The sequence below is a fragment of the Pyrgilauda ruficollis genome, unplaced genomic scaffold (genome assembly GCF_017590135.1).
Source record: "Pyrgilauda ruficollis isolate IOZ18807 unplaced genomic scaffold, ASM1759013v1 scaffold66, whole genome shotgun sequence".
NCBI classification, from domain to species: domain Eukaryota; kingdom Metazoa; phylum Chordata; class Aves; order Passeriformes; family Passeridae; genus Pyrgilauda; species Pyrgilauda ruficollis.
This window is the reverse complement of record NW_024528377.1, coordinates 1,855,908-1,877,942: the sequence shown is the minus strand read 5'-3', so window position 1 is coordinate 1,877,942 and position 22,035 is coordinate 1,855,908. Positions and strand designations below refer to the sequence as shown.

Sequence of the window (22,035 nt, the reverse complement as noted above, 5' to 3'; positions counted from 1 at the left end):
TTTTCATTTTAGTTTCCAGTTTCCCAAGAGTGTGTCCCTTTGTGCAGAGGATCCCACTGAACATAAGAGGAGTATGGAATGCTTGGCATCTTTTGACAGTTTAGGTTGCACGAGTGGATTTTATGGACAGCAAGCATAGTATTGTGGTGAGCATTTCTGAGGTTAATTTAGTCTGGACAGAGAAGAGTTGAGCTGAGAGCTCTGCCATCTCCTAGCAGAGAGTCCATGCATGGTCAGTCATGCCCATGTAGCTGAAGGGCAAGGAATCACAGCTGTTTTCTTGTCTTACCAGTCAGTGTTCTGATCTTGTGTTACAAATCTGACCAGAAGGTTGTTTTATACATTTCTTGAGAGTAGATCTTATTATACCATGATAACTTTTAAGCAAACCCTGGTTCAAGGGTTTGATGTCTTGAAATACAGACATTCCCCCCCTCCCTGAGCTCCAAGGTCTAAAGGCTCCAAAGTCAGCCAGCATTGTAGAGTTGGCTCACATTTTCACAAGGAGATCCAAGTTGTAGCTTTTTTTTTAAGCTGTCAGCCAGATTGCCTACCTTGACCTTCAGATAAGTGGAATTGCACCACCTCACTTTGAAGTGAGGGCATGCAGGTCAACCAAAATGTCAAATAACAGGGTTTGAGAGATCTGAATTATGGGCACAGGCCAGAAGAGCTGGGCTGAGTCTATAAGGTGGCTTTATAGAAGCATCAGTATAAAAGGAAATGTCACCTCTGACACAGGAGGGCCATTTATTAGGGAAGCAGAAACTAAACATGGACAAATTTGGAGCAAACTGAGATAGGGAACAGAATGGCAGCTCTATGTTATATGCAAATTCCTGTGAAGAGACACTCACAGCACAATCCTGCAATGTGCTTTGTGCCTCCTGGGGTGAGTACAGTGCCCTCACTTCACCTTAAAGCCAGACAGAGCTGAAGTTATTCAAGACCAGCACAGGCTGGAAGATAACAGAGGGCAACATTTTCTGTTTGAAGAACACACAGATTGCAGGGACTGAAATGGAACACAGGTCCTGTTAGTTTATACATGAATTAATACATGATCTCACATAAATCAATTATGTCAAACATATGCTACTCCTACTACAGCATTTGTATATAGCATATTGCAGATTATACATATTTTTATTCCACATAAGGCTTGGATGGAAGCACATGGAATATATTACTAAAAAAGTCATTAAAGTAAAAAAAAAAAGCAGTAAGTACAGTAGGAACACCTAGAGATTAGTTTGTGGAGATGGCAGGAAAGAAAAACCTATGAGAAAATGAAGGGGAATGAAAAATAAAAACACTAAACATGTAAAGGTACTAAATAAAAGCTAGCATGTGGAACTGGCATTTAGCTGGCTCTTACAACTGTTTATATGCCTTAGCACCAGCTAAAACAAAATGAACTTTTTAAACTTTTGGCAGTGTAATGCTAAAATTCAGACCTAGGGAAAAGCCAAAAACCTGAGGCATGAAATTCACTATTTTCTGACATAACAAAGTAAATAGTGGTTTTAATTCATCCCCTCTTGCAGAAAAGAGTAGCATCAAAGGATACAGTTTCCACAGATGAAGAGGATGATGAAGTAAATACAGACCAACATTCCTGGAAAAGAGGGGCCGCCATAAGCCATGATCCCATCATACATCACCGAATTCCAGTCCTCCCCAGTCAGGATCTAAATGACACATTCCCACCAATAAGGGATACAGTGTTAGACCACACAGAGAATTTGAAAACCCCATTAACACAAAGATACCCACTGTCCTAGAGAACACTCCCTCCCCCCAGCACAGAGCTGATCGAGACTCTGGCAGTGTCCATCTAGAACATGAAAAAAACCCCAAAAAAACAAACCACAGAACAAAGAAAATGCAAAGAAAGCCTGTGCTCAAAGTGTGAAAAAGCCCCAGACAGTGTCTTCTTGAAGGTGATGGCTGAAGCAATGGCTCTCCTAGACAAGTCCATTCAAGTCTCCCCATGGTTCCAAGCATTTCCCTCCCATGCCTGTTGTTTCAGACAGGCTGCACTGCCCTCAGCACAGCCCTCCAGGCCGTTTCCCTTCTCACATCTCAGTGAAATCATGATTCTGGTGCTCTTGGTGGGTCACTCCCAAAGCTGCAGAGGGCTTAAAGGCCATGGGATTACTTCTGTGAGCAGAGTTTGTTCCCCAGAGCAGGGAGGGCAGCAGCAGGGCTGGGCTTTGGCAGCAGTACTGCCCTGAGATGTGGCAATGGCTATTCCTTGCAACACAAAGGGTTTTATCTTTGGTTCCTACTTTGGGAGGGAACACCCCGTGCTGGCAGCAGAACCAGGTGCCCTGCTCCTGGAGCTGTCAGGTCCAGCCCCACCTTGGGGTCTGTCAGGCTGCAGGACCTGTCTTGCCCCATGAAAACACAACGTGTTGGCCCCACTCCTGCCCTTACCTGAAACACAGTCAGGAGGGACTGAGGGAAGTTGTCAAATGTACTCCTCCTGGTCTGCATCTCATCAAAGTTAAACTTGCCCCCAAAGAGCTGCATCCCCAGGAGTGAGAATATGATGATGAAGAGGAAGAGAAGCAGCAACAGGGAGGCAATGGAGCGGACTGAATTCAGGAGTGAAGCCACAAGATTACTCAGGGAGTTCCAATATCTGGGAGAGAAAATAGAAGCAGTTAAAATTCCTTCAGTTTGAGACAGGTGCTCATGGACTGCACAGGATATTGGTTCAGGCTGCCTTCTGTGTAAAGCAAGCATTTCCAAACACCCTGTTAAGCAGTGAATCATTGATGTGCCTTCCTCAGATAACGAGACCTACTGCAGCTAATGAGTAATTTTACTACCACACGTGTACATACACAATTTCCTCCACCCCCCACTCCACACACACACCCAGAAGATTATTACAGAACTCTCCATCTAAGGCTCTGCACATCTTCTATCAATATACAGTGATTAGTTCTTGCTGCTTCAGTGAGTTACATTCTAACCAACCTCATTACAACACTCACAGATGTGGCAGCCAGAATACCTCACTCCAGAGAATGGCCTGTAATAACTAGCAGGAACAGATGGGGAAACTGTTTAGATGTAAATACAAACTCCCCCAAAATGTGGAGTGTGTGAGTGTGTGCTTGGGCTCACTCACAGAGAGGTTGCTGAGCTCTCTGGGACTGAGAGGAATGAGAAAGATATCAATGGACCCTAAAGCAAACTCCAGATCTACATTCATTTGGAAAAGCGTAACATCACTTGGTTTTCTGATTTATTTTTACTCCTTCAAACAGGCTGCAGAACATTTCCCAATGGTTTCATTCAAGAGAAGGACGATTAAGAGCTTTACTCCCAGTGTATTCAGGCTTGTGCCCAGTTCAGACTCATGTATGATGCAGGGAGAGGATCTTCTTGCCCCTGTGGTTCCACTTTAGGGTTCAGAGAGATGCCAGCAGCATGTAAGTTTTCATTCTTTGTCAGCCTGCAGAGTAGTCACAAGCTGGAAAGAGGCTTTAGAAAAAAATTCTAAAGAATTCACCACATCATCCATGAAGAAATTTCCACTTTGGTCTTGCATCTGCTCAGTCACTCCTAATCTACTGCTTAGCTGGTCATGAGCGCTTCTCTTTTGTGCTTTGAGGCTGGCAAAGCATTCAGCCTGGGCTGAAGATTAGCTGTCATCCTCCAATCACCTCATTTTGATGCACATTATTAGCAAAGCTTCAACATCTTTCACAGGTTATCAAGCCAGCAATGTTTGCCTGGGCTCTTCCTTCTACCTGGGCTGCCACCATGCCTTGAGAGTCCACCAAGGCCCTCTAATCCCTTCTCCCAATGGAGACAAAAAGTTCCAGGTAAAAAGGATGGCAGACTGGTGCTCTGGCTCTTCTGTGGAAACCTTATCCTTCAACTCATCATTTTTTTTTTTTTTTAGTATCTTCATTAGAGACAAGGGCTCTTAAAATCCTGGTTAAATTAATATTTTTAAAATATGGATCTAAAAAGAATACTTTTCTTGTCCTGTGGAAGGCAGGACTGCCTGAGCAGCCCAATCACTTCAGGAGGATTAGCAATCTGATCTGCAGAGGGACATCACCGTGTCCTCTCAAGTTCAGCAGCAGGTTCATCTCCAAGGACTGAGCTTCAAAGAGAGCTGTGATGCTTTCCCTCCAGCCCAGCTTCATCACTTCAGAGAAAACTAGGATGCTTTAAAGTTTAACTGCAATTAAAGAGATGAGCAATGAAAAACTACAGAGCAAAGGTAAGGGCATGGAAGCTGTGGGCTCAGTGCCACCAAATATCCACACGGAATGTGCAATGTAACAGCTCCCTGTGCTTGCAGTTATGCTCACAGCTCACATACTTTCACACTTTGGAAAGAAGGGAAAGTGACACAGGAGAAGGGAAAAATTCATTCTGATGAAAGTCAAATGAATTCAGCATCCTTAAAGCAGAGGTTGATGGGCTCCAGAATATCTCCAAGTCCCTCAATGTCAGCCAGGACACACATTTTCTAGGTCTTTCTAGCAGTGCCCTTAAGAAGCAGTAAAGTTGTTACAAATCTGAACAGTCCCAGTGACTCAGTTTAAGCTTAAAGGCTATCTCAGCTATCTCAGCTCACAACAGTGCAGACTTCTATCAGCTCTGCATTTCTTACAAATGGCTCAATCAATACCTGGCATTCAGATTCTTATATAAGTATCAAGCTTCAAGCAATTAACTGAGATGGCCTGGTGGTAAGATTAGTGCTGTTTTATCTGAGTACTGGTGCTAGCTAGAAATACAGTACCACTAGAGAAGTAAATAAAACAATCAGGGATAAAAAAAAAGGGGGAAAAAGGAGAGGATAAGAAATGCTTGACAGATTAGGATATGAAAATAACAATAGTCTTATCTCAGGGTCCTAGAAACCTGACCTGAGGATACCATCTGTCCCATTTGGTGGCTGCAGAACTAATATGAACTCCCTCAAAGTGAGATCTGGGATTGCTCAGTGCAACACAAGGGTTTCATGTCAGCAATGGCTGAAGCCCAGACAAAGAAGGGTCTCACTACTTCATCCTTTCTGGTTGTCACTTTACTGAAAAGGAAAATCAGCACTGGATGCTGGAGGGAATAGGGGGGTTTGGACCAGGCAGCTTTTAGTGGGAAGTATGAGAGAAAGCAGTGCTGCTGCCTCAGATTTATGGGGAAAGGGATGTGCCTCTGAACAGCCCCCACTGCAGATCCTGGGCCCTTGAGGGTGCCAGGGAACGAGGATCTGCAAAGCCCCAGGTGAGCAGGGCCTGATTGTGATCCTGTTCAACGAGGAGGAATGATGCAGAGAAGTCAAGTGGTTTGTTCAACACCTCACACAACAATCAATTGCAGAACTGGATTAGAACTTAACCTGTTCTGCTCTCTTCCCTGCCCTCTCTCTCTATTGACTTCCCCTATAGCTTTATGATCCCATCTCTGGCAATCACAGATGGAGGGTTTAAAACAGCAGCAACAGCTGGCAGACTCATTATTGGAAAGCTTCCCACCCTGTTCATCCAATACAAAACCACTTTGACAGTGATTTTTGACAGAAAGTACAAAAAACAGGGCACTCCATCTTTCCCCTCCCTGCAAATAACAGTGAATTACCTAGTGGCAGGATTAGGTATAAAACATCAAATTTCTGTATGCTGTCACAAATTATGTAATTTAGATTTTGAATACAAAGGACTGTAATACATATAAAGCACTAAAGGATTATTCATAATGAAAAAATAATCTGTCTTCTCATAGCAAAGTGAGATGTTCTGCACAGCACTTTAAAAATTAGGGAGAATAAAACAGATTATATTGTCCGCTTGTCTACTGTGTTTATAATTTTGGAAGAAATGTTTGGTCTCGAAATTCTAAATGGCGTTTCTAAAATCATTGTTCATCAGGTGGTATCTTCATTTACTTATATTCTATTATGGAGCTATATTTGTGTTTCTTGTAGAATTGTATCCTCTTGATGAACCAGAATTTCTTTGTGCATGGCGTTTACCATGGAAAATCTATGCAGATATATAAAGAATATTCTACCTTCTGATATATTCTCACCGGAGTAATTTTCCTGCTTTGTACCTTTTTAATATCCTAGATTATCACTATTCTCACTTCCACTGTATGTCCCCATATGCTCGTGAATGTATGTTTGATATAAAACAAATAATTCTGTAATTATTGTTTGATATAAAACAATAATAATTCTATATAATTGTTTGATATAAAACAAATAATTCTATCATTCCTCCTGCCCCTCCCAGCTTTCCAGTGTTGTATCTTTCTGAATTTTTATTGCACTGAGGTGGGGTATTCCACCACTGCTGATAATGTCATTAATAAATCCTCATTGTATTTAGAGCTGAGTGAACAATAGAAAAATGTGTAATTTTCTAGAGAAGGTAAAAGTTTGGCATTAATGCCAAAGTATTCTATCCTGCAGTAAGGACAATAGCGAACAATAGAAAAATGTGTCATTTACTAGAGAAGGTAAAAGTTTAGATTTAATGCCAAAGTATTCTGTCCTGCAGTAAGGCATGAGTGAGCCTAAAATACTGCTTTGGAGGCTTGTGTTAGGGCCTTCCACATGAGGGTGAACTTCACCCACAGAGTGAAGAATTATGAAGAAAATGATGAATAATTACAAAACATATAAATTTGAAGCTACTGCAGCCTACTTGTCAATCTTGTAGGAACAGGAAAGAAAGAAAAATCTGATTAATACATTATGCATCATGAGTTCTTCCTTAGCTCTGTGCTTTACACACAGACCCATGCACAAATTGCAGGAGACATATACCAGGTAACACTTTTTCCAGGCAAAATTGTATTTTAATTGTGCTGCAGAGTGAAGGTAAATGTAACCAGTCCTACTGCTGATTGGTTCCAACATCACATTTCTGCCAGAAGTTTTAGGAATATATGAGTACTCCACCAGCTCAGGCTTTCTTAAGTTTTAATGATATTCTCTCAGTGTTTGCCTTTCTATTAGAAAATTCTCTTAGCTAGCTTATATATTTCATGTAGGAGTGGAGACATGTCTTGAAAAAACAATGACCTCTCCAGGATGCTATGTTGGAGCTCATGCTTTTATAGCTATTGGTATGCTGCCCTGGGTGTATCTGATTACCCAGTGCCTGAAACAGCTACTGCTTTCCTCAGAAACCAGGCCTGGGACTTGGTAATGGATACATCCAGGAAAAACAATCCCCAGACCAGAGATCCCCACTATTTCTGACAGAGCAAAGATGCCTTTCTTGCTGGAAACTCTTGTTTCCCCTCTCTGAGGGGGAATGTTCCCCTCTGGAAGGTTTTCCCCTCTTCTATGATCACACATCCAAACAGACCATGATTCCCCCCACTTTTGGAACAGTTGTAGGCTTGCTTTGGCCTCTCTCTCTGAGACTGTGAACCAATTTTCTGTCTCTGTCATCTGACTCTGAGATCCATCCATCCTGCCAGAGATCTGAGGCTCAGAAGCTTTAAGGGCAAATCTTGTACGATGCACAAGTCCAAGTCTGTTGTTTTTTTTCTGCCTCTCAGCTCAGCCATCTTGACTATCTTCCAGTTTTGGATTTGTTTTTCTCATGTGCTGTGTTTTCTATCTCAAATTTGTTAGAAATTTCCTCTGGTGGGGAGGGGGGAGTGTTACAGGGATTGTAGGGACATTTTCTGAGCAGGCAGAAAAAGAACTCTTTCACCACCTCAGTGAAAAGTCTGGCTGGTGCCCACATGGGAAAAGGCAGACCTTGTGCTCCTTGGTGCAAGAGCTTGGATAGATTTGTTGCAAGAGCTCTGGGTAAGTTTGGAGCTGATCTCTCCTACAAACTCCCATCAAGCTGAAAAATCCCTGCCAAACCAAGCTGGGATTTTGGAAGTACCTGTCTCAGCAAGCATTGACTGTTTAATAGCTATCACTGTGCCTTTATGCAGAGGGAGAGGGGAAAGAATGAAAAGGGAAAAAAGGAGATATTTGAAGCTGGAAAAAGTCTGGTTTCTTCATAAAGTGGCTGCTTTGTGATGGACTCCTTGGAAGGGGAATAGCTGGCAACATCCTTTGCCTATAGCTGCTGGTATTGACACGGTCTGCCACTCGGGTCACTGCTGAGTCTGCTGGAGCTGGCATGGGCTCCTCAGTCAAATGCTGTTTTGGCTGAAAGCCTTCCAGGCTCCTCTCTGTCATCAGAAAGCGTCAGAGGAGGTCACAAGGCTATCTGCTGTTTTGGTTTTCTTGGTCTTTTGCAGAGAACTGCAAGAGCCTGAGCTCAGTTCATGTTATTCCAGATTTCAGTTTAACACTTTACATGGTGTCAGGTGTCTCTAGCTGCCTGTGCCAGACTCCTCACCCCTCATGTTGGGGATAGATGTCCAGTCTGTACAGCCCTCCCCACCCTGTTACAGACTCCAGAAGATGAGGACTGTTAATCTAGCATTGTAGCACTCTCACTACCTAATTAGTGGTAGAAAAAGTGGAAGTAAACAGGGATGTGAGTGACTTGTAGCCATACATGTTGTGCATCGAGCAGCAGCCCTCCTCCAGCCCCAAAGAAACAATAAAGTACCTTGTGATTTTAAATATTCTTAGGAGTCTCACGCATCTCAGGACCGAAATGCCCAGGGGTGACATGATCTTTGTCTCCACCAAGATGGTTTCCAGGATGCCTCCACACACAATGAAACAGTCAAAGCGGTTGAAGAGGGACACAAAGTAGGCCTGGAGACCAAGGCTGTACATCTTCAGCAGCATCTCTGCCGTGAAAAGAGCTAGCAGCACCTTATTGGCAGTGTCTCATGAAAAGCAAAAAGAAACAGATTAAGGAAACTTAGTCAAAAGATCATCACAACTAATTGCCCCTTGCTTCTAAGAAAGCTTTTTAAAGATCAGCCTTAAAAGTTAACTTCGTATAGCTTGGGTCAAAGAATGAACTCGAAAAGCATGGGCATCTCATTCACAGAAATGTTTTAGCAAGAGGGTTACAGCAATTCTCATGTACTGCACATACAGCTGCAATGTATTACACAACCTGCAATGGCAGGGACACGCCTTCCCTGCACAACCTGCCTTCACACCCGTCATCTGCAGAGGAGAGTGGGAATAGAAGAGCTGCTGTGCTACCTACTGTTGCTTAATTAAGCCTTTTCAGCTGCTCTCACCTCCAGAGAGAATTCAGTTGTTCTGCAGACAGAAGAACTTTACAAATCACTCTTCATCACCTCCCTAATAATTAGAATTTATCATAAACGCCATTTCAGGGGAAACCTTGGACAATGTGGGGTTCCCAGCAGCTATCCATAAATTGGGAATCCAGTTGCTGCAAATATAAATTTAGTATAAGCTCCTGATTTCACTTACACCCAATGGAACACTGCTTTGGCTGAAAAGGAGGTTTTTTTCATTTTTTCTATAACATCTCCCAACACATGCAGATAAGGTCATTGTAATTTTTAGGATCCTCCACAGACACAGGACTGCTTGGAGCTGTGCATGCTCCTTTTACACTGTATGGTGGTTTAATGCATCAGCTCTTCTCTTAGGTCCCTTTTTTGACACCCTCCATAATAAACAGAACCAGCAGCTCCTCCTCACCTTGGACCTCCGTGAGCCAGTCTGGCTGGTTGTAGTGCTCAGAGGCAATGGTGAGGGTGTTGAGAAACACGAGGAAGATCACCAGCCAGTAGAAAACATTGGACTTGACAGCAGCACGGCACTTCCTTCTGCAGAATCGGTTCCATCGGCGCCAGTAGCGACTTGAAAAATTGAAGAAGGGAAAGTTCTTTTCAGAGAGGGATCTTTAGGCTATTGCAGCTAAACTCTAGTCTTGATTTATTGTTCAAGAATGGTAGAGAATAACTTAAGTTCACCCTGAGAAACACTCTCTCATCTGAGTTGACACTTGTGAACATCCCTCCTATCGCTATAGGAATAAAGTTTGTCCTAAACCAATTTGCAAGAGCTTCAAGCAATTCCTTAATCTGAGTAAGACATCCACTGCAGAAACCTTAAGAGATTTTTTAGCTCAGTTGCCAGAAAAATAAATATTCTCCTTGTACTTGATTCTAGTGGCCTGCAATGGCACCTTGCCCAGCCTCAGGACAGTCAGTAGAAAGATGTTCTATCACATGGAGCTGGAGGATTAAGTCTTTGGAGAGGTGAGGTCAAATAAAATCCAAAGAACATTTCCAGCATTGAGCAACATTCAGGAGTAAGCCCAATACAAGGGCTAGTTCTGAAAAAAAATCCCAAAACTTAGGGGCCCTCAGCATCTCACCTTCATGCCTGGAACTAAGGGTACCATTTGCTAATCAAGAGAGTTTTTAAAGTTTGCCTTCCATGAACACATCCCCTTGTGTCACTGATTTCTCAGGGTAATTACTAACCACAGAAGATATTTAAAGCTAATTACACACCTCCTACTCTTCAGAATTTAACTTGCATAGCAACCAGTTTCCAGGCAACACTTGCCACTGTATAATAAATCTAATAGTTTTATATAGATACTACATACATATGTGTGTGTGTCTGAAGTGACACACACATGCACCATATTACAGGAGAAAGAACTTTTCTTGGCTACTCTTGCCCTGTGTATAATTTTCAGTGGCAAACTATAGCCATGCTTGAGATCAGGGTTCTCATCTATAGGAACTAAAGCCAGACCATATAAACACCATGTGAACAAGGATTTTGCAACATTTTAACAGGTGGTCAAATCTAGGATATTTTACCATTGCAATTTACAAAGGCACCCAGTCTATCACAAACAGATACATTGTGTATTTTGCCGTGGATTTGGGACAAGAAATAATCCTCCCAACTTCCAAAGTGGGCAGCACACTTAGATATTAACGTTGTCATTAAACTATTTGCAATCTGCCATGCTTTTGTGTGTACTTTTGTACAAATGTGCATGCATATGACAACACATGGTGTTTTCTCTGGTGTTTTCTTTCTCTCTTTACATGGGGATGTCACATATGTGCTTCCCAAATTGACATCACCCATTGCTCCTTAGGTAAGCAGAAGGACTCAGTTACACACTTGCTCCAGTAATTCTGAAAAGTCATTTAGTGTTTTATAAAGCTGACTTTGCATTCAGGGTTATGGAGGCAGGTGAGGTCCCACCAAAAGGGTAGAAATGGACCTTAGCAACCAAGTTCCATGAGTTCAGTCTGCCTCTGCAGTGAAACCCCAAAAATAGCCATCTTAGGACTGCTTCACTTTTCCAAAAGCTCTAAGTCAACAGAAAACCAAACACCACCAGAGAAGCTCCTCATGTCCCAGGCTGAATGGGAGAATCTCACAAGTAAGATGTCAACTTCATCAGTTGAAATCTTTACTATCGAGCAAAGCAGAGAAATTCAACAAGAGAGCCTTGAGCAGACAGGGCTGATGTTGATGGATGTAGTATAATTATGTGGTTGAACTGGGTTTTTATTTCTGATTTTGTATTTTATGATTTGAGATACAAAGGTAGCATGGATAGGTATTTCAGTAGTCAGTAGCCCCTGCACCTTATTTCAGTGTGAAACTGAGAAAAAATTTATGACTAAAATCTGACATGTTTAGTAGGATCTCCTAGAATCACCACTGCATCTCAGCAATGCTGGTGTAAGCCATTTCTGAAAAGAGCAAAAATGGTAAAAAGGAGGAAAATCAAAAGTCAGTTTTACTTACCTAAATTTTGATTTTGAGATCCGATGCCTGAAAAACAAGAATTGCCATTAGAGTCTTGAAGCTGTCCCACACCTCCCAGGCTTTTGTGCAAGTAGCAATAGAAATAAACAAAGTTAAGCTGAATGAATTTTTTAATCCATGCTGTTTTCCCTTCCATCTGTTTTAAGTCAGTGTAGGCACTGGGCATGGCTAGAATTCCCCAATAACCAAATCTTGTGTTTTGGTGGGACTCATGAAGCAGAAGTCATTGTGGCATTCTACCACCTATAGATATCAGTGAACTCTACAACTGCTACCAAATTTATTTCTGAAGTATGACTATTTTTTATTCTTGTCACTATTTTTTTTCTTATATTAAAATATGTATGACATTATACTGACAGACTTGTTGCTTTCACACATCACCTGTCATTTCAGGATGTATATACACATTATGAAACAATAATGGTAAAAATAATGCTTTTTTTCAGTAATTGAAGGAAACACAGTGCATGGCAAATATTTTCAAACTTAGATACAAACACTGATTGGACTTGGTTATTTATGTAAACCAGTTGGCATTCAAATGGGTCTGTACAATAATACATTCTGTTGCTAGCAATGAAATTTTGAGCATTAAGAATTCCTGAAAATTTGGCCATATTCCCACTATATATGTGTTTAAATATCTAATTCCATGCATTTGGATTTATTCACCTACATAATCTCATTAATCCTTTATGAGAAGTCAGAGGCAAAGCTAGAAATAGGCCCCAGTTCTTAAACCACTACCTTGCTCTGCTTGACACATATCCTGTAAGGCCTTTGATCACTTTGGCTGTCTTTAGGTGAATCCCTAATGGTGCACAGAGAGAAATAAATGTATGTGGATACAATGCTGTGAGTCAGAGCTGACTTGTGGAGCTGCAAAATCTACTACCAATAGCAGCAGAAATGAAACTCTGGGGAATGACTATGGGAAAAGTATTTCTGCTGGGTTGAAACATTCCTTAAAATTCCCTCTATGACAGCAAAGTGGGTCATTGTTGACAGCAGTCAGCAGAGGTCTTACTGCACTGCCCTAAAATTGGATTCACTGTTAGTAGAGAGGGGAGAATGTAATTCTCCAAGCATCTAACACTTCTTACTGTAGCAGCCTTAACAGTGGTCCTGTCCCTGCTCGAGGACATCACTTACTGACAAGTAACCAGTGACAGGGCAGGTTCCTTATCTGGAAGAGGTTTTAGTCAGGGGAACTTTTCACCAGCAGATTGGCTGAACCAGAAAAAAGAAAAAGGCCTTTGCAGCAAATACCCAAATACATAATTCCTGCTGTGTCACAGGCAGCTTGTCTAGGCCACACACAGGGCAGCAGGGAGGGTGCAGACACGTGCAAGACTCTTGAGAAAGAAGAAATAATGCACTGGCAGAGCAGAATGCTAAATTATGCCAAGTGAAGCACCTACAAAACACATCCTTAATGTTAAAGCTATTCCTACTTCTCACTGAGAATCCTGGCTTGATGAGCACTACCTACGAACTGTAATGGAGCAGATTTACAGGCAACAGGAAAGAGGGCTCGAAGAGGGGAAGTGAAAAGATGTAAAAATCACAACGAAGCAGAAAGCTGAGCACTGGAAAGGAGGTGGTGAGGATTTTGATAGGAATAGTTTGGCAGGGACAGAGGGGGAGAGAGAGTGAGAGCAAGAGAGAAAGAAAGAGAGATGGAAGGGGATGGACAGGGAGTGTGAAACCCTCTGGTGACCTCTCTGGTTAATGCTTTCCCAGTGAGGCAGCACTTGAATCTTTTATTTATTTAAGCAAAAGAGATGCAGCAGGTGTAGTACTCATCATGCATGTGATAATTATATCTTTGGAGCATTATGAGCAGCAGCCAAGTGCATTCAGTGCTCCCACAGGTTACCTACAGCCTTCATCCCCCTCCCTCCACCTTGCCTTACTGCTGTGGCAGAAGGCTTTATCACATGTGGGTGTGCTATATATATGGAAGAGGACAAGGAAGGAGGATTAGATTTATATTTAGAGGTAGAATCAGAGAGTGAAATGGAATTTTGGAAATAAACTGTATAATAAATGTTTCTGAAAATATTATGCATGAATCTGAAACACATTTTTCAAGTGACTCTATGATTGCAATTTTTTTCAGAACTTGGGTTACCAATGTCACATAAAAAAAATGCTTTTATGGCATCACTAGGGGCTGTCAAATAGTCTGGAAATTGTGCCACAGTGTTTGTGACTCTCCGTGCTGGCACTTAATGGGTTCAGAGTGGATCAGATTCTCTGCTGAGTTTGAACATGGATTTCTTGCAGCTCTAGTGTCCTGGGAGGTTTATGTCATTTATGGGAGAAAGAGGATGACTCCAATTCTGTCCAACTCTGGAATGTCTTGAGAAACTCTTGTTTAAAATTATGGCATAGGAAGGAGCCTAATGAAAACAATTTCAGATCACTACTGAGTGCTTTTATCAGAGGAACCATGTAACTCAGCCTGTGTTTTAGAAAAACAAACACAAAAATCAGATCTCTGTTTGACTGGCTATCCTTGAAATTCTCTAGAGCTCCTCCAACCTCACACTGTTATGCACAGAGATAAGATGGTGAAATTTAAAGGTTTTTATCAACATAAACTCTAGATAATGAGCATAACTCAAATGTAGTGAGATATCCCATATTCTGAGATAAGGTCTTCATTTCCCTGTTCATGGTGGACACCAGAGAAGACGTTTGTGAAGGATGTGACAGTTTTGTGTAACAGGGATTGAGGGCTCTGTGGAATTGTACACACAACAACTTCAGGCAATTCTAGCATTCACACAACATTCCAATTCAGGAAAAATCTTGTAGGTCACCAAGCATGACACAAAGGTCACATTACAGTTGTTTTCTGTGTCTGGGCATTATCAAACATGACCATTATCTAACTCTCTGGTCACAACTACTTTTATATTGCATGATCCCAACTTAGAGGCAACCACATCTTCATAAGGACTCATAAAAGACTTTGGATACCAGAAAAAGCTGTCAGAAAAGCAGCAAGGAAAGAAGACTTTACTAAGTTTCTAGGTTATATACAACTTTGGAAAACATCCAAAGAGCTTCTCTGGCTGTATCTTACATATTTTAGTACTGTGAGAAGGCAGTCTGGGTGTGACATGGATTCTGCTGTGGGGCAATGTGGTGCATTCATGCAGTAACTGGTAAGGTGGCACAATAAGAATCTACAGAAAAGCCTTAAAATTGGATCTAACATAAAATTGAGTAGGTTTGCTATTCAACAGGCTTTCTTACAGGCTGGGAAAACAGGCCAGCATTTCAGCATTCACTAAAAAATCTTGCTCTCCTTGTGGCAAGTCACAGCAAAGCCTGTCACAGAATCTGAAGCAGGAAGAAAACTTCTCTTCCATAAGGGCATGCTACTGTCCTTTAGACACACACCTAGAGCTGGCTGTGAATATTAATAGCACCTTGCTTGTAATAAACTGGAGAGCAGTATCTGAGACTGACACATAAGGTTGATCCTGTGAGTTTTCCTGCTGAAGTCAGCAGTGGTTTCAGAGCTTTTGGCAGACTTTTCTTCCCACTGTTCCTGATGTGATGGGAACTTTGGTTCCATCACGTCACAAGGAGCCCATCTCCTCACAAGGTGAAAACCAGTGACAACTACAGCAAACCTGCAAGAAAACTTTTACCTTTACCACTGGCTGCTATGCTGATTGTTGCAAGAAGTGCACAGGAATTAATTTCCATGCCAGAAAAGCACCAAGGGAAAAATCACTGACCATTCAGCTGCCAGGGAAACCTTCCATTGCTCATAAAACTTTCAGGACACACTGTTTTCAGTTGGAAAGCCAGTGTAGGTTGCTAGTTTTTGTTTGTCCTGTTTTATTGTTTGAACTGTCTTTGGTGGAAAAGCAATTGAACTGTCCCCCATATGTACAGAAATCCTGGCTAAGGCAAAAATGCCAAGTGGGTTATTGTTTCAATGAAAGCAGATAATTTTAATCTCTCTTTCCCTTTGAGCTCAAGTGCTTCACTTTTCTATTGAGGCTCTATGGAGCATTAGCTTCCACAAAGGTCTTTTTTTTAGCTAATGCATATGTATAAAAGCACGCTCTATTGTGGCACTCCAGATCTGTATGGTTGTATTAGAAAATTATCATTCTGCTTGTATTGGAAGATTATATATGCTGACACCCTGCACAGAACAGATTACTCCTGATTATGAGCAATAGCCTGTCCTCAGGAATCTGAGTCCTGCACAGTAGTAACCCCCGAGGCTCAGGGAAATGACTGGCTATTGGGAAGCTCTGGGTGTAAGAATATCCTGCAAACAGAACCTCACTGCTCCTGGGTCTGGGGTTGTCCCACTGGTGCCTGCTGCAGAGGAAACGTGTTTCTTTGTACCCCGAGGCAACAGGTTATGAAAGCTGTGACACATCAAAAGATAAGTTCCATTCCCAAATGCTGTCCTTGAGGATAAAAGCTGTTGTGCTCCTACTGCAGGGCAGATGTCAGCCCAGTACAAGGCAATACCATGACAGGAATAATATACTGTGGAAGCTGTGGGATGCTCTTCAATGTCCTGTGGAAGCCTACAAAACCATTTTCAAATTCAGATGCCTGCTAAAGTGCGCTTCCTTAGGAAATGAACTGTGCTGTGCACAGCACTCCCCTTGCCAGCAGAATTACACCAGAGATCATTATGAATTAAATTTGTTGGTTTTTGTTTTGTTGTAGTTCTAAAATACTTAGATTAGTTCTAAAATTCTTAGAGTCCTCCTGAAACTCCTGTTGGTTTGAAGGCTGGCATTACTCCAGACAGGACAGTTGATAGAGGCAGTTTCTGTAGTATGGATACTAGAGAAACAAAAGCTTCTTTGAGACAATTTATCAGTAGGCAGTAGTTTGTGTTTGAGAGGTACTCTCCTGATCTCACATAGCATATGTCTCTGTGGAGCTGAGAAAGGCTGTCAGAGAAGATCTCCTTTTCCAAAAGGCACTTTTGAGCCTGGCTTCTCAAGCAGATCTTTCTGTCAGTCACAGACCCAGCCTTTCAAAACTCTACAGATTTTAAAAGAATAGAAAGAATAGTAATTCTAAGTTGCTTTCAATGAAAAAGCATTTTCTTTTAGTCTCCTGGGCATCTTTTTCCTTTTATCATGAGTACATTTTGATAGCAAGCTCAGCCTATAACTGTAGTTGTGGTGCTGGGGTGGTTAAATGCCCTAGGCAGCCTGATGTCAAGAAATAAAGAAATATATTTCCTTTGACTTGAAAGCCCCACATTGCTTCAGGCATGTCTGGTTGCAGCCTGCCCAGAGCAGCCTCTGCCCTCTGGGAAAGAGTGTGTTTATAGCAAAGCAATGGGGACTCAGGGCCACAGGGTGAGTTTAGAATGCTGGTAAAAACACTGAGACTCATCTGCAACAGGTGAAACTCAACAATCAAACAGAAATCTTGGCTAACCATTCCAACTGCAGAAGGAGAGAGCTCAGAAGTCCAGGCCTAATCTTCAACTAGAGCAAATCAGGATGACATGACTGTATGCTAGCATATTATTAATGCTAGTACTCAAAATCTAGTGCTTGATGAGGAACTTTTAAAAAAATTTTCACTGTTCTTGAGCACTGGGCCAAATTCTGATTCTTAGTCAGGTTCCAATAAAAGAACACACTCATTCAAATAAATCCTTGCTTATATTTTATATGTTCCAGAAGAAATATTGAACTATGGAGGGCTTGAATGAGGACTCAGTAAAAAGAAGAGTATGTAATACTTCTTGAAACAATGACAGCTGGTTTCTTTGTCTGCCTAAGTGTGTGATACAGTAATAAAGAAACCAGAAAGGATTCTAAGCCTCAGAATCAGAGGCAGGTTTGAATTGGCCCAAAAAGAGGAAATTCCAGATCCACAAGTTTCAAAGAAACATTTTACAAAAGCAGGCAGCATTGGCTAAATTTCTATCTCACTCCAGAATTTCATAATAAGTGATACAGCCATTCATTTTCATGGAGGAAGGAGCCTATCCATCTCTTAGAGATGAAAAGCAATCCGAAGGAGGCCTTGAGGATTCTCAACTGTCCTTGGGTAAGGACTAAACAAACCCTTCTCAATAACAGATTTTGATTTGCCTACTATACATCACCCATTTCCAGATGAAGTGAAAAGTGGCAAGGAAACTGTTTATCTCTCTGAATCTTACATATCTCTGCTGAAACTTTGGGCCCTGTTTTAACATTTACAACATGAGAAGAAGAAATTAAACTCTATTTTCCTGTAATTTTCCTATGTCTTCTTCCCTAAAATATATTGGACTTAGCCATCCCTTTTCCTAATGCCAAATCAGGGTACTGCCATTCTCCTGTGAGCATGCTGGGCTATTTTAAGTAAACTCCATTCTAAGCCATGATTACATTTAGAGTTGGGTTTAACTTCAGCCCTCCTGGCCACATTCCAGCGGAGATAATTGTGTTCTGGTTGCCAAAATTCCCAATGCAGTTTCTGCACAAAACAAGTTATCCCTCATGCAACCCCTTAAATACTTGTGCCTGTTGTTTTTAAACACCTGTCACATTTTACCCTGAAGGTGGCTGAACTCTAATGCTGTGAAAAAAAATCCCTGCATTTACAGTTCATAAAGTGCTTTAGGATCCTTTGGGATTAAGAACATTAAATGAATGCAAGCTGCAATATTAAAAATACATGAAACCTCATAGTAACTGCTGCCATTCTTTTTGGCACTGTGTCCACACATGAAAGGGGTTTTTACTACTCTGACATATTCTGAAGAAGCAACACAGCAACGTACAACCAGTCCAGGAGGTTCCTGGAAAGTAACAATGACAGCTTTCTGACACAGGCTGTGGAGGTTCCCACAAGGAATGATATGCTGCTCCACCTCAAACTAACAAACAGGGAAGGCCTTGTTGGAGATGTGAAGGTTTGGGTCAGCTTTGGCTGCCACTCTGGACCAGATGAGCCAGGGTGGTCCCTTCCAACCTGACCCATTCTGTGAAGCATAACTGCAGAATAAAGAGGGTTCTCCAGAGTGGATCCAGCTGATACTTCCTGTACAGTGCCAAGAGCACAAGCAGCTTGGTGGGATGGAAAAGAAAGGGCTACAACTCCCCCAGTGCTGTGAATACATCTAGCCTGGTTCCTGCAGGAAAGGGTTCATAATTTAAACTAAAAGACTCAGCAGGTTCCCAACAGCAGGCAGGTGGAGGAAAGTGATCACAAATAATATCTCCAGGGGCCTGTAAGTCACTGACTGATTCTTGAAAGAAAGCAGAGATTGAAATTACAATATATTCCACATACCACATCTTGTATGGCAGATCACAGAAAAACACAGAATTGACTAGGATGGAAAAGATCTTTGAGATTATCAAGTCCAGCCTAACATCACTTTGTCACTCAGACCGACCATGGCACTGAGTGCCACGTCCAATCTTTGTTGAAACACCTCCAGGGACGTGACTCCACCAGCTCCCTGCAGCCCATTCCAATGTCCAATCACCCTTTTTTTGTGAAGAACTTCTTCCCAATGTCCAAACTAAACCTCCCCTGGCACAGCTTAAGGCTGTGTCATCCTGTCCTGTTGCTGTTGCCTTGGAGAAGAGCCTGATCCCCCCCTGGCTACTCCCTCCTTTCAGGTACCTGTGAAGTGGTCTCCCCTGAGCCTCCTCCTCTCCAGGCTGAACACTCCCAGCTCCCTCAGCTGCTCCTTGTAGGATCCGTATTCCAGACCCCTCACCAGCCTTGCTGCCCTTCTCTGGACTCCCTCCAGCCCCTCAACATCCCTGCTGAGCTGAGGGGCCCAGGACTGGGCACAGCACTCGAGGTGTGCCCTCACCAGTGCCCAGTACAGGGGCAGAGTGACCTCCCTGCTCCTGCTGGCCACACCATTCCTGATCCAGGCCAGGAGCCATTGGCCTTCCTGGCCACCAGGGCACTCTGCTGGCTCCTGTTCGGCTGCTGTCAGTCATAACCCCAGGTCCCTTCCTGCCTGGCCACTGCCCAGCCACTCTGCCCCCAAGCTGTAGTCTCTGGCATACTCCTTTCAGCTTTTTAGGGATGGGTGTCACATTGTCCTGCTTCCAGTCATCTGGGACCTCCCTGGTGAGCCAGGACTGAAGATAAAGGATGGAGAGTGGCTTGGAGAGTTCTTCTGCCAGCTCCCTCATCACCCTAGGATGGATCCCATCTGGTGCATTCAAGCAACATCCAAGGGCTCAAGGTAGCTCCCAGGATAGGACAGAACCTCAAAATACTCCAGCATGATACAAGCTATAGCACTGATATGTTTAGCTCATGTGTCAAGGAAATTTGGAGGGAATAATGTATTGCCCCACAGCATAAAGTCCATTCTTGTTTAAATAATGCAAAAGGGAATAAAGGACTCCTCTTGCCTATACTTGCTCTCTGTGAGGCTAAACAATACACCACATATTATGGCATTTCTTAACTGCTATCTCACACATTCTTGAGCATCTCCACTTATTACAATGGTGTAATTTCAAGGAGGCATTAACCCCTCCTAACTGTTGTATTTCTTTTTCACTACAGTACTCTGTTCAGCAATTAAAGGGTGAAATTTAGTCTGCAGGATGATAGTTACCCTCAATGCGTTTCTATTACAAGACACTGTAAATTGTACAAGAATCTTTAGAAAAATTAAAATAGACAACTCATTTCCACTCTTCACTCTACATATACTTGTTTTGAAAGTCTATCACCAACGAGGAATTTTAAAATAAGAACACTGTTGTCCACCAGTTTATCTTTTAGATATTATATAAAATCAGATCTGCTTATCCTGGGCACTCTGTCCCTTATTTACTTTTGTGTAAAACAAGAGGTTCTTCACTAATGTCCAGAGTGAGATTACATCACAATTAAGATAAGAACCTGGATTAATAGATCCTCTTCAGCCTCTCCTTTCACCCCCTGTGGGTTTTGTTGATCTTGAAAAGTCTGACACTTGCCTGGCTTTCCCCCCAGTCCAACCCAGCCCCTGACACACGATCTGTGTGTGGGTGTGGCCACAGCTCTCTTCACAGAGAGCAGCCGGCACAACTCTCTCCCAGGATTTTTCCTGGGAAAGGCAGTGAGAAGCCCAGTGAAGAAGAGAAAACAATTCTTATCTCTATTCGCTGTTCCTGTTGTTTTGCACATGTGGAATGTGTTACGGAGATTGTTTACCCAAAGTGATTTGTTAATTGGATTCCACTGAGGGCTGTTTGGATTGATTGGCCAGGTGGGTCAAAGCTGTGTCCTGACTGTCTCAGACAGTCAGGGGTTTTTCTTTAGTATATTATATTTTTAGTACGTAATTTAATAGAGTATTAGTGTAATATAGTATAGCTCAGTAAAGCAATTGTTCAGCCTCCTGAATCGTGGAGTCAGAGCACACTACTCCCATGTTGGGGGCTCCTTGGAACCATACGTGGGTACTCACGCCAGCCTTGCGCCGCAGTTCTCGCCTTCCATATCCGCGCCAGGGACGTTGTCGGTGTTCACGGACTCAGTCTCGCTGGTGGGCATGCTCACTGCAAGAGTCAGAGGGAAGAAAAAGAGAGGGATGGCCATTAGAACCTGGCACACCTCTTAATGAGTGCATGGCTGAAGGAGCTGGCTTTGTGGAAGGACCCTCAGCTGCAGCTCCTGAGGATTAAACAATTTGCTGAGCAAGTCTAGTGCCTCCCTGTACAGAGCAGGTTGGGCTGGGAGACTTTAGGAACATACAAGTTACTCAAATGCTAAAGAAAAGGGAAGAAACAGCTGCTCTCCTTCTTTCAGAGTCAGTTTCTGGAAATTTTGTTAATGAGAACCACTGGAAAGTAAAAAAACCTGACAAACCCAACAAGAAGCTTTTGTTTGATTCCATTGAACATTAAAAAAAAAAAAAAGCCTCTTTACCTGCAGCAGCCCAACCACCTCACTGTCCTCTCCAATCTTTTGTACCATGATTAGGATACAAATAAAAGCTACCAGGATTGAGATGCATGCAGATAAACAGCTTCTGTTAGCCTGATAGCAAATACCAAATTAAGAATACTGATGGCTCATCTGTCATTTACTAACCATGAATATGATCCAACCTTACACCTAGAAACTGGACCTGGAGGTATAAGAGAGAAATTCAGACTCTCTGGCCCAGTCAGATATTACCAACAAATGAGCTAATGAGTATGGACTCTGGTGAAGCTTTATTTTGACTTTCACAGCTAAGAACTGGACAGAACCTTCTAGGCTTTTACAGAAGTACCATGGAACAAACATCAAATGAAAGCAACGTTAGGTGTGAACCTCTCTCAGCTAGATTCAAGAACCTGTTTTTAGCTGTT

General features: G+C 42.4%; 1 protein-coding gene across 1 annotated transcript in view; it reads right to left on the bottom strand.

Annotated features, from left to right (window-relative positions):
• The window catches only part of CACNA1C (calcium voltage-gated channel subunit alpha1 C), a 456,585-nt gene that overhangs the window by 95,977 nt on the left and 338,573 nt on the right, over nucleotides 1-22,035 (bottom strand). Inside the window, exons 10-15 of the mRNA XM_041484502.1 lie at nucleotides 21,147-21,237; nucleotides 11,684-11,710; nucleotides 9,596-9,756; nucleotides 8,571-8,796; nucleotides 2,440-2,647; nucleotides 1,571-1,691 (exon numbers count right to left, since the gene is read on the bottom strand). Of these exons, the coding sequence (XP_041340436.1) occupies nucleotides 1,571-1,691; nucleotides 2,440-2,647; nucleotides 8,571-8,796; nucleotides 9,596-9,756; nucleotides 11,684-11,710; nucleotides 21,147-21,237 (834 nt within the window). The remainder of the gene's footprint in view (nucleotides 1-1,570; nucleotides 1,692-2,439; nucleotides 2,648-8,570; nucleotides 8,797-9,595; nucleotides 9,757-11,683; nucleotides 11,711-21,146; nucleotides 21,238-22,035) is intronic.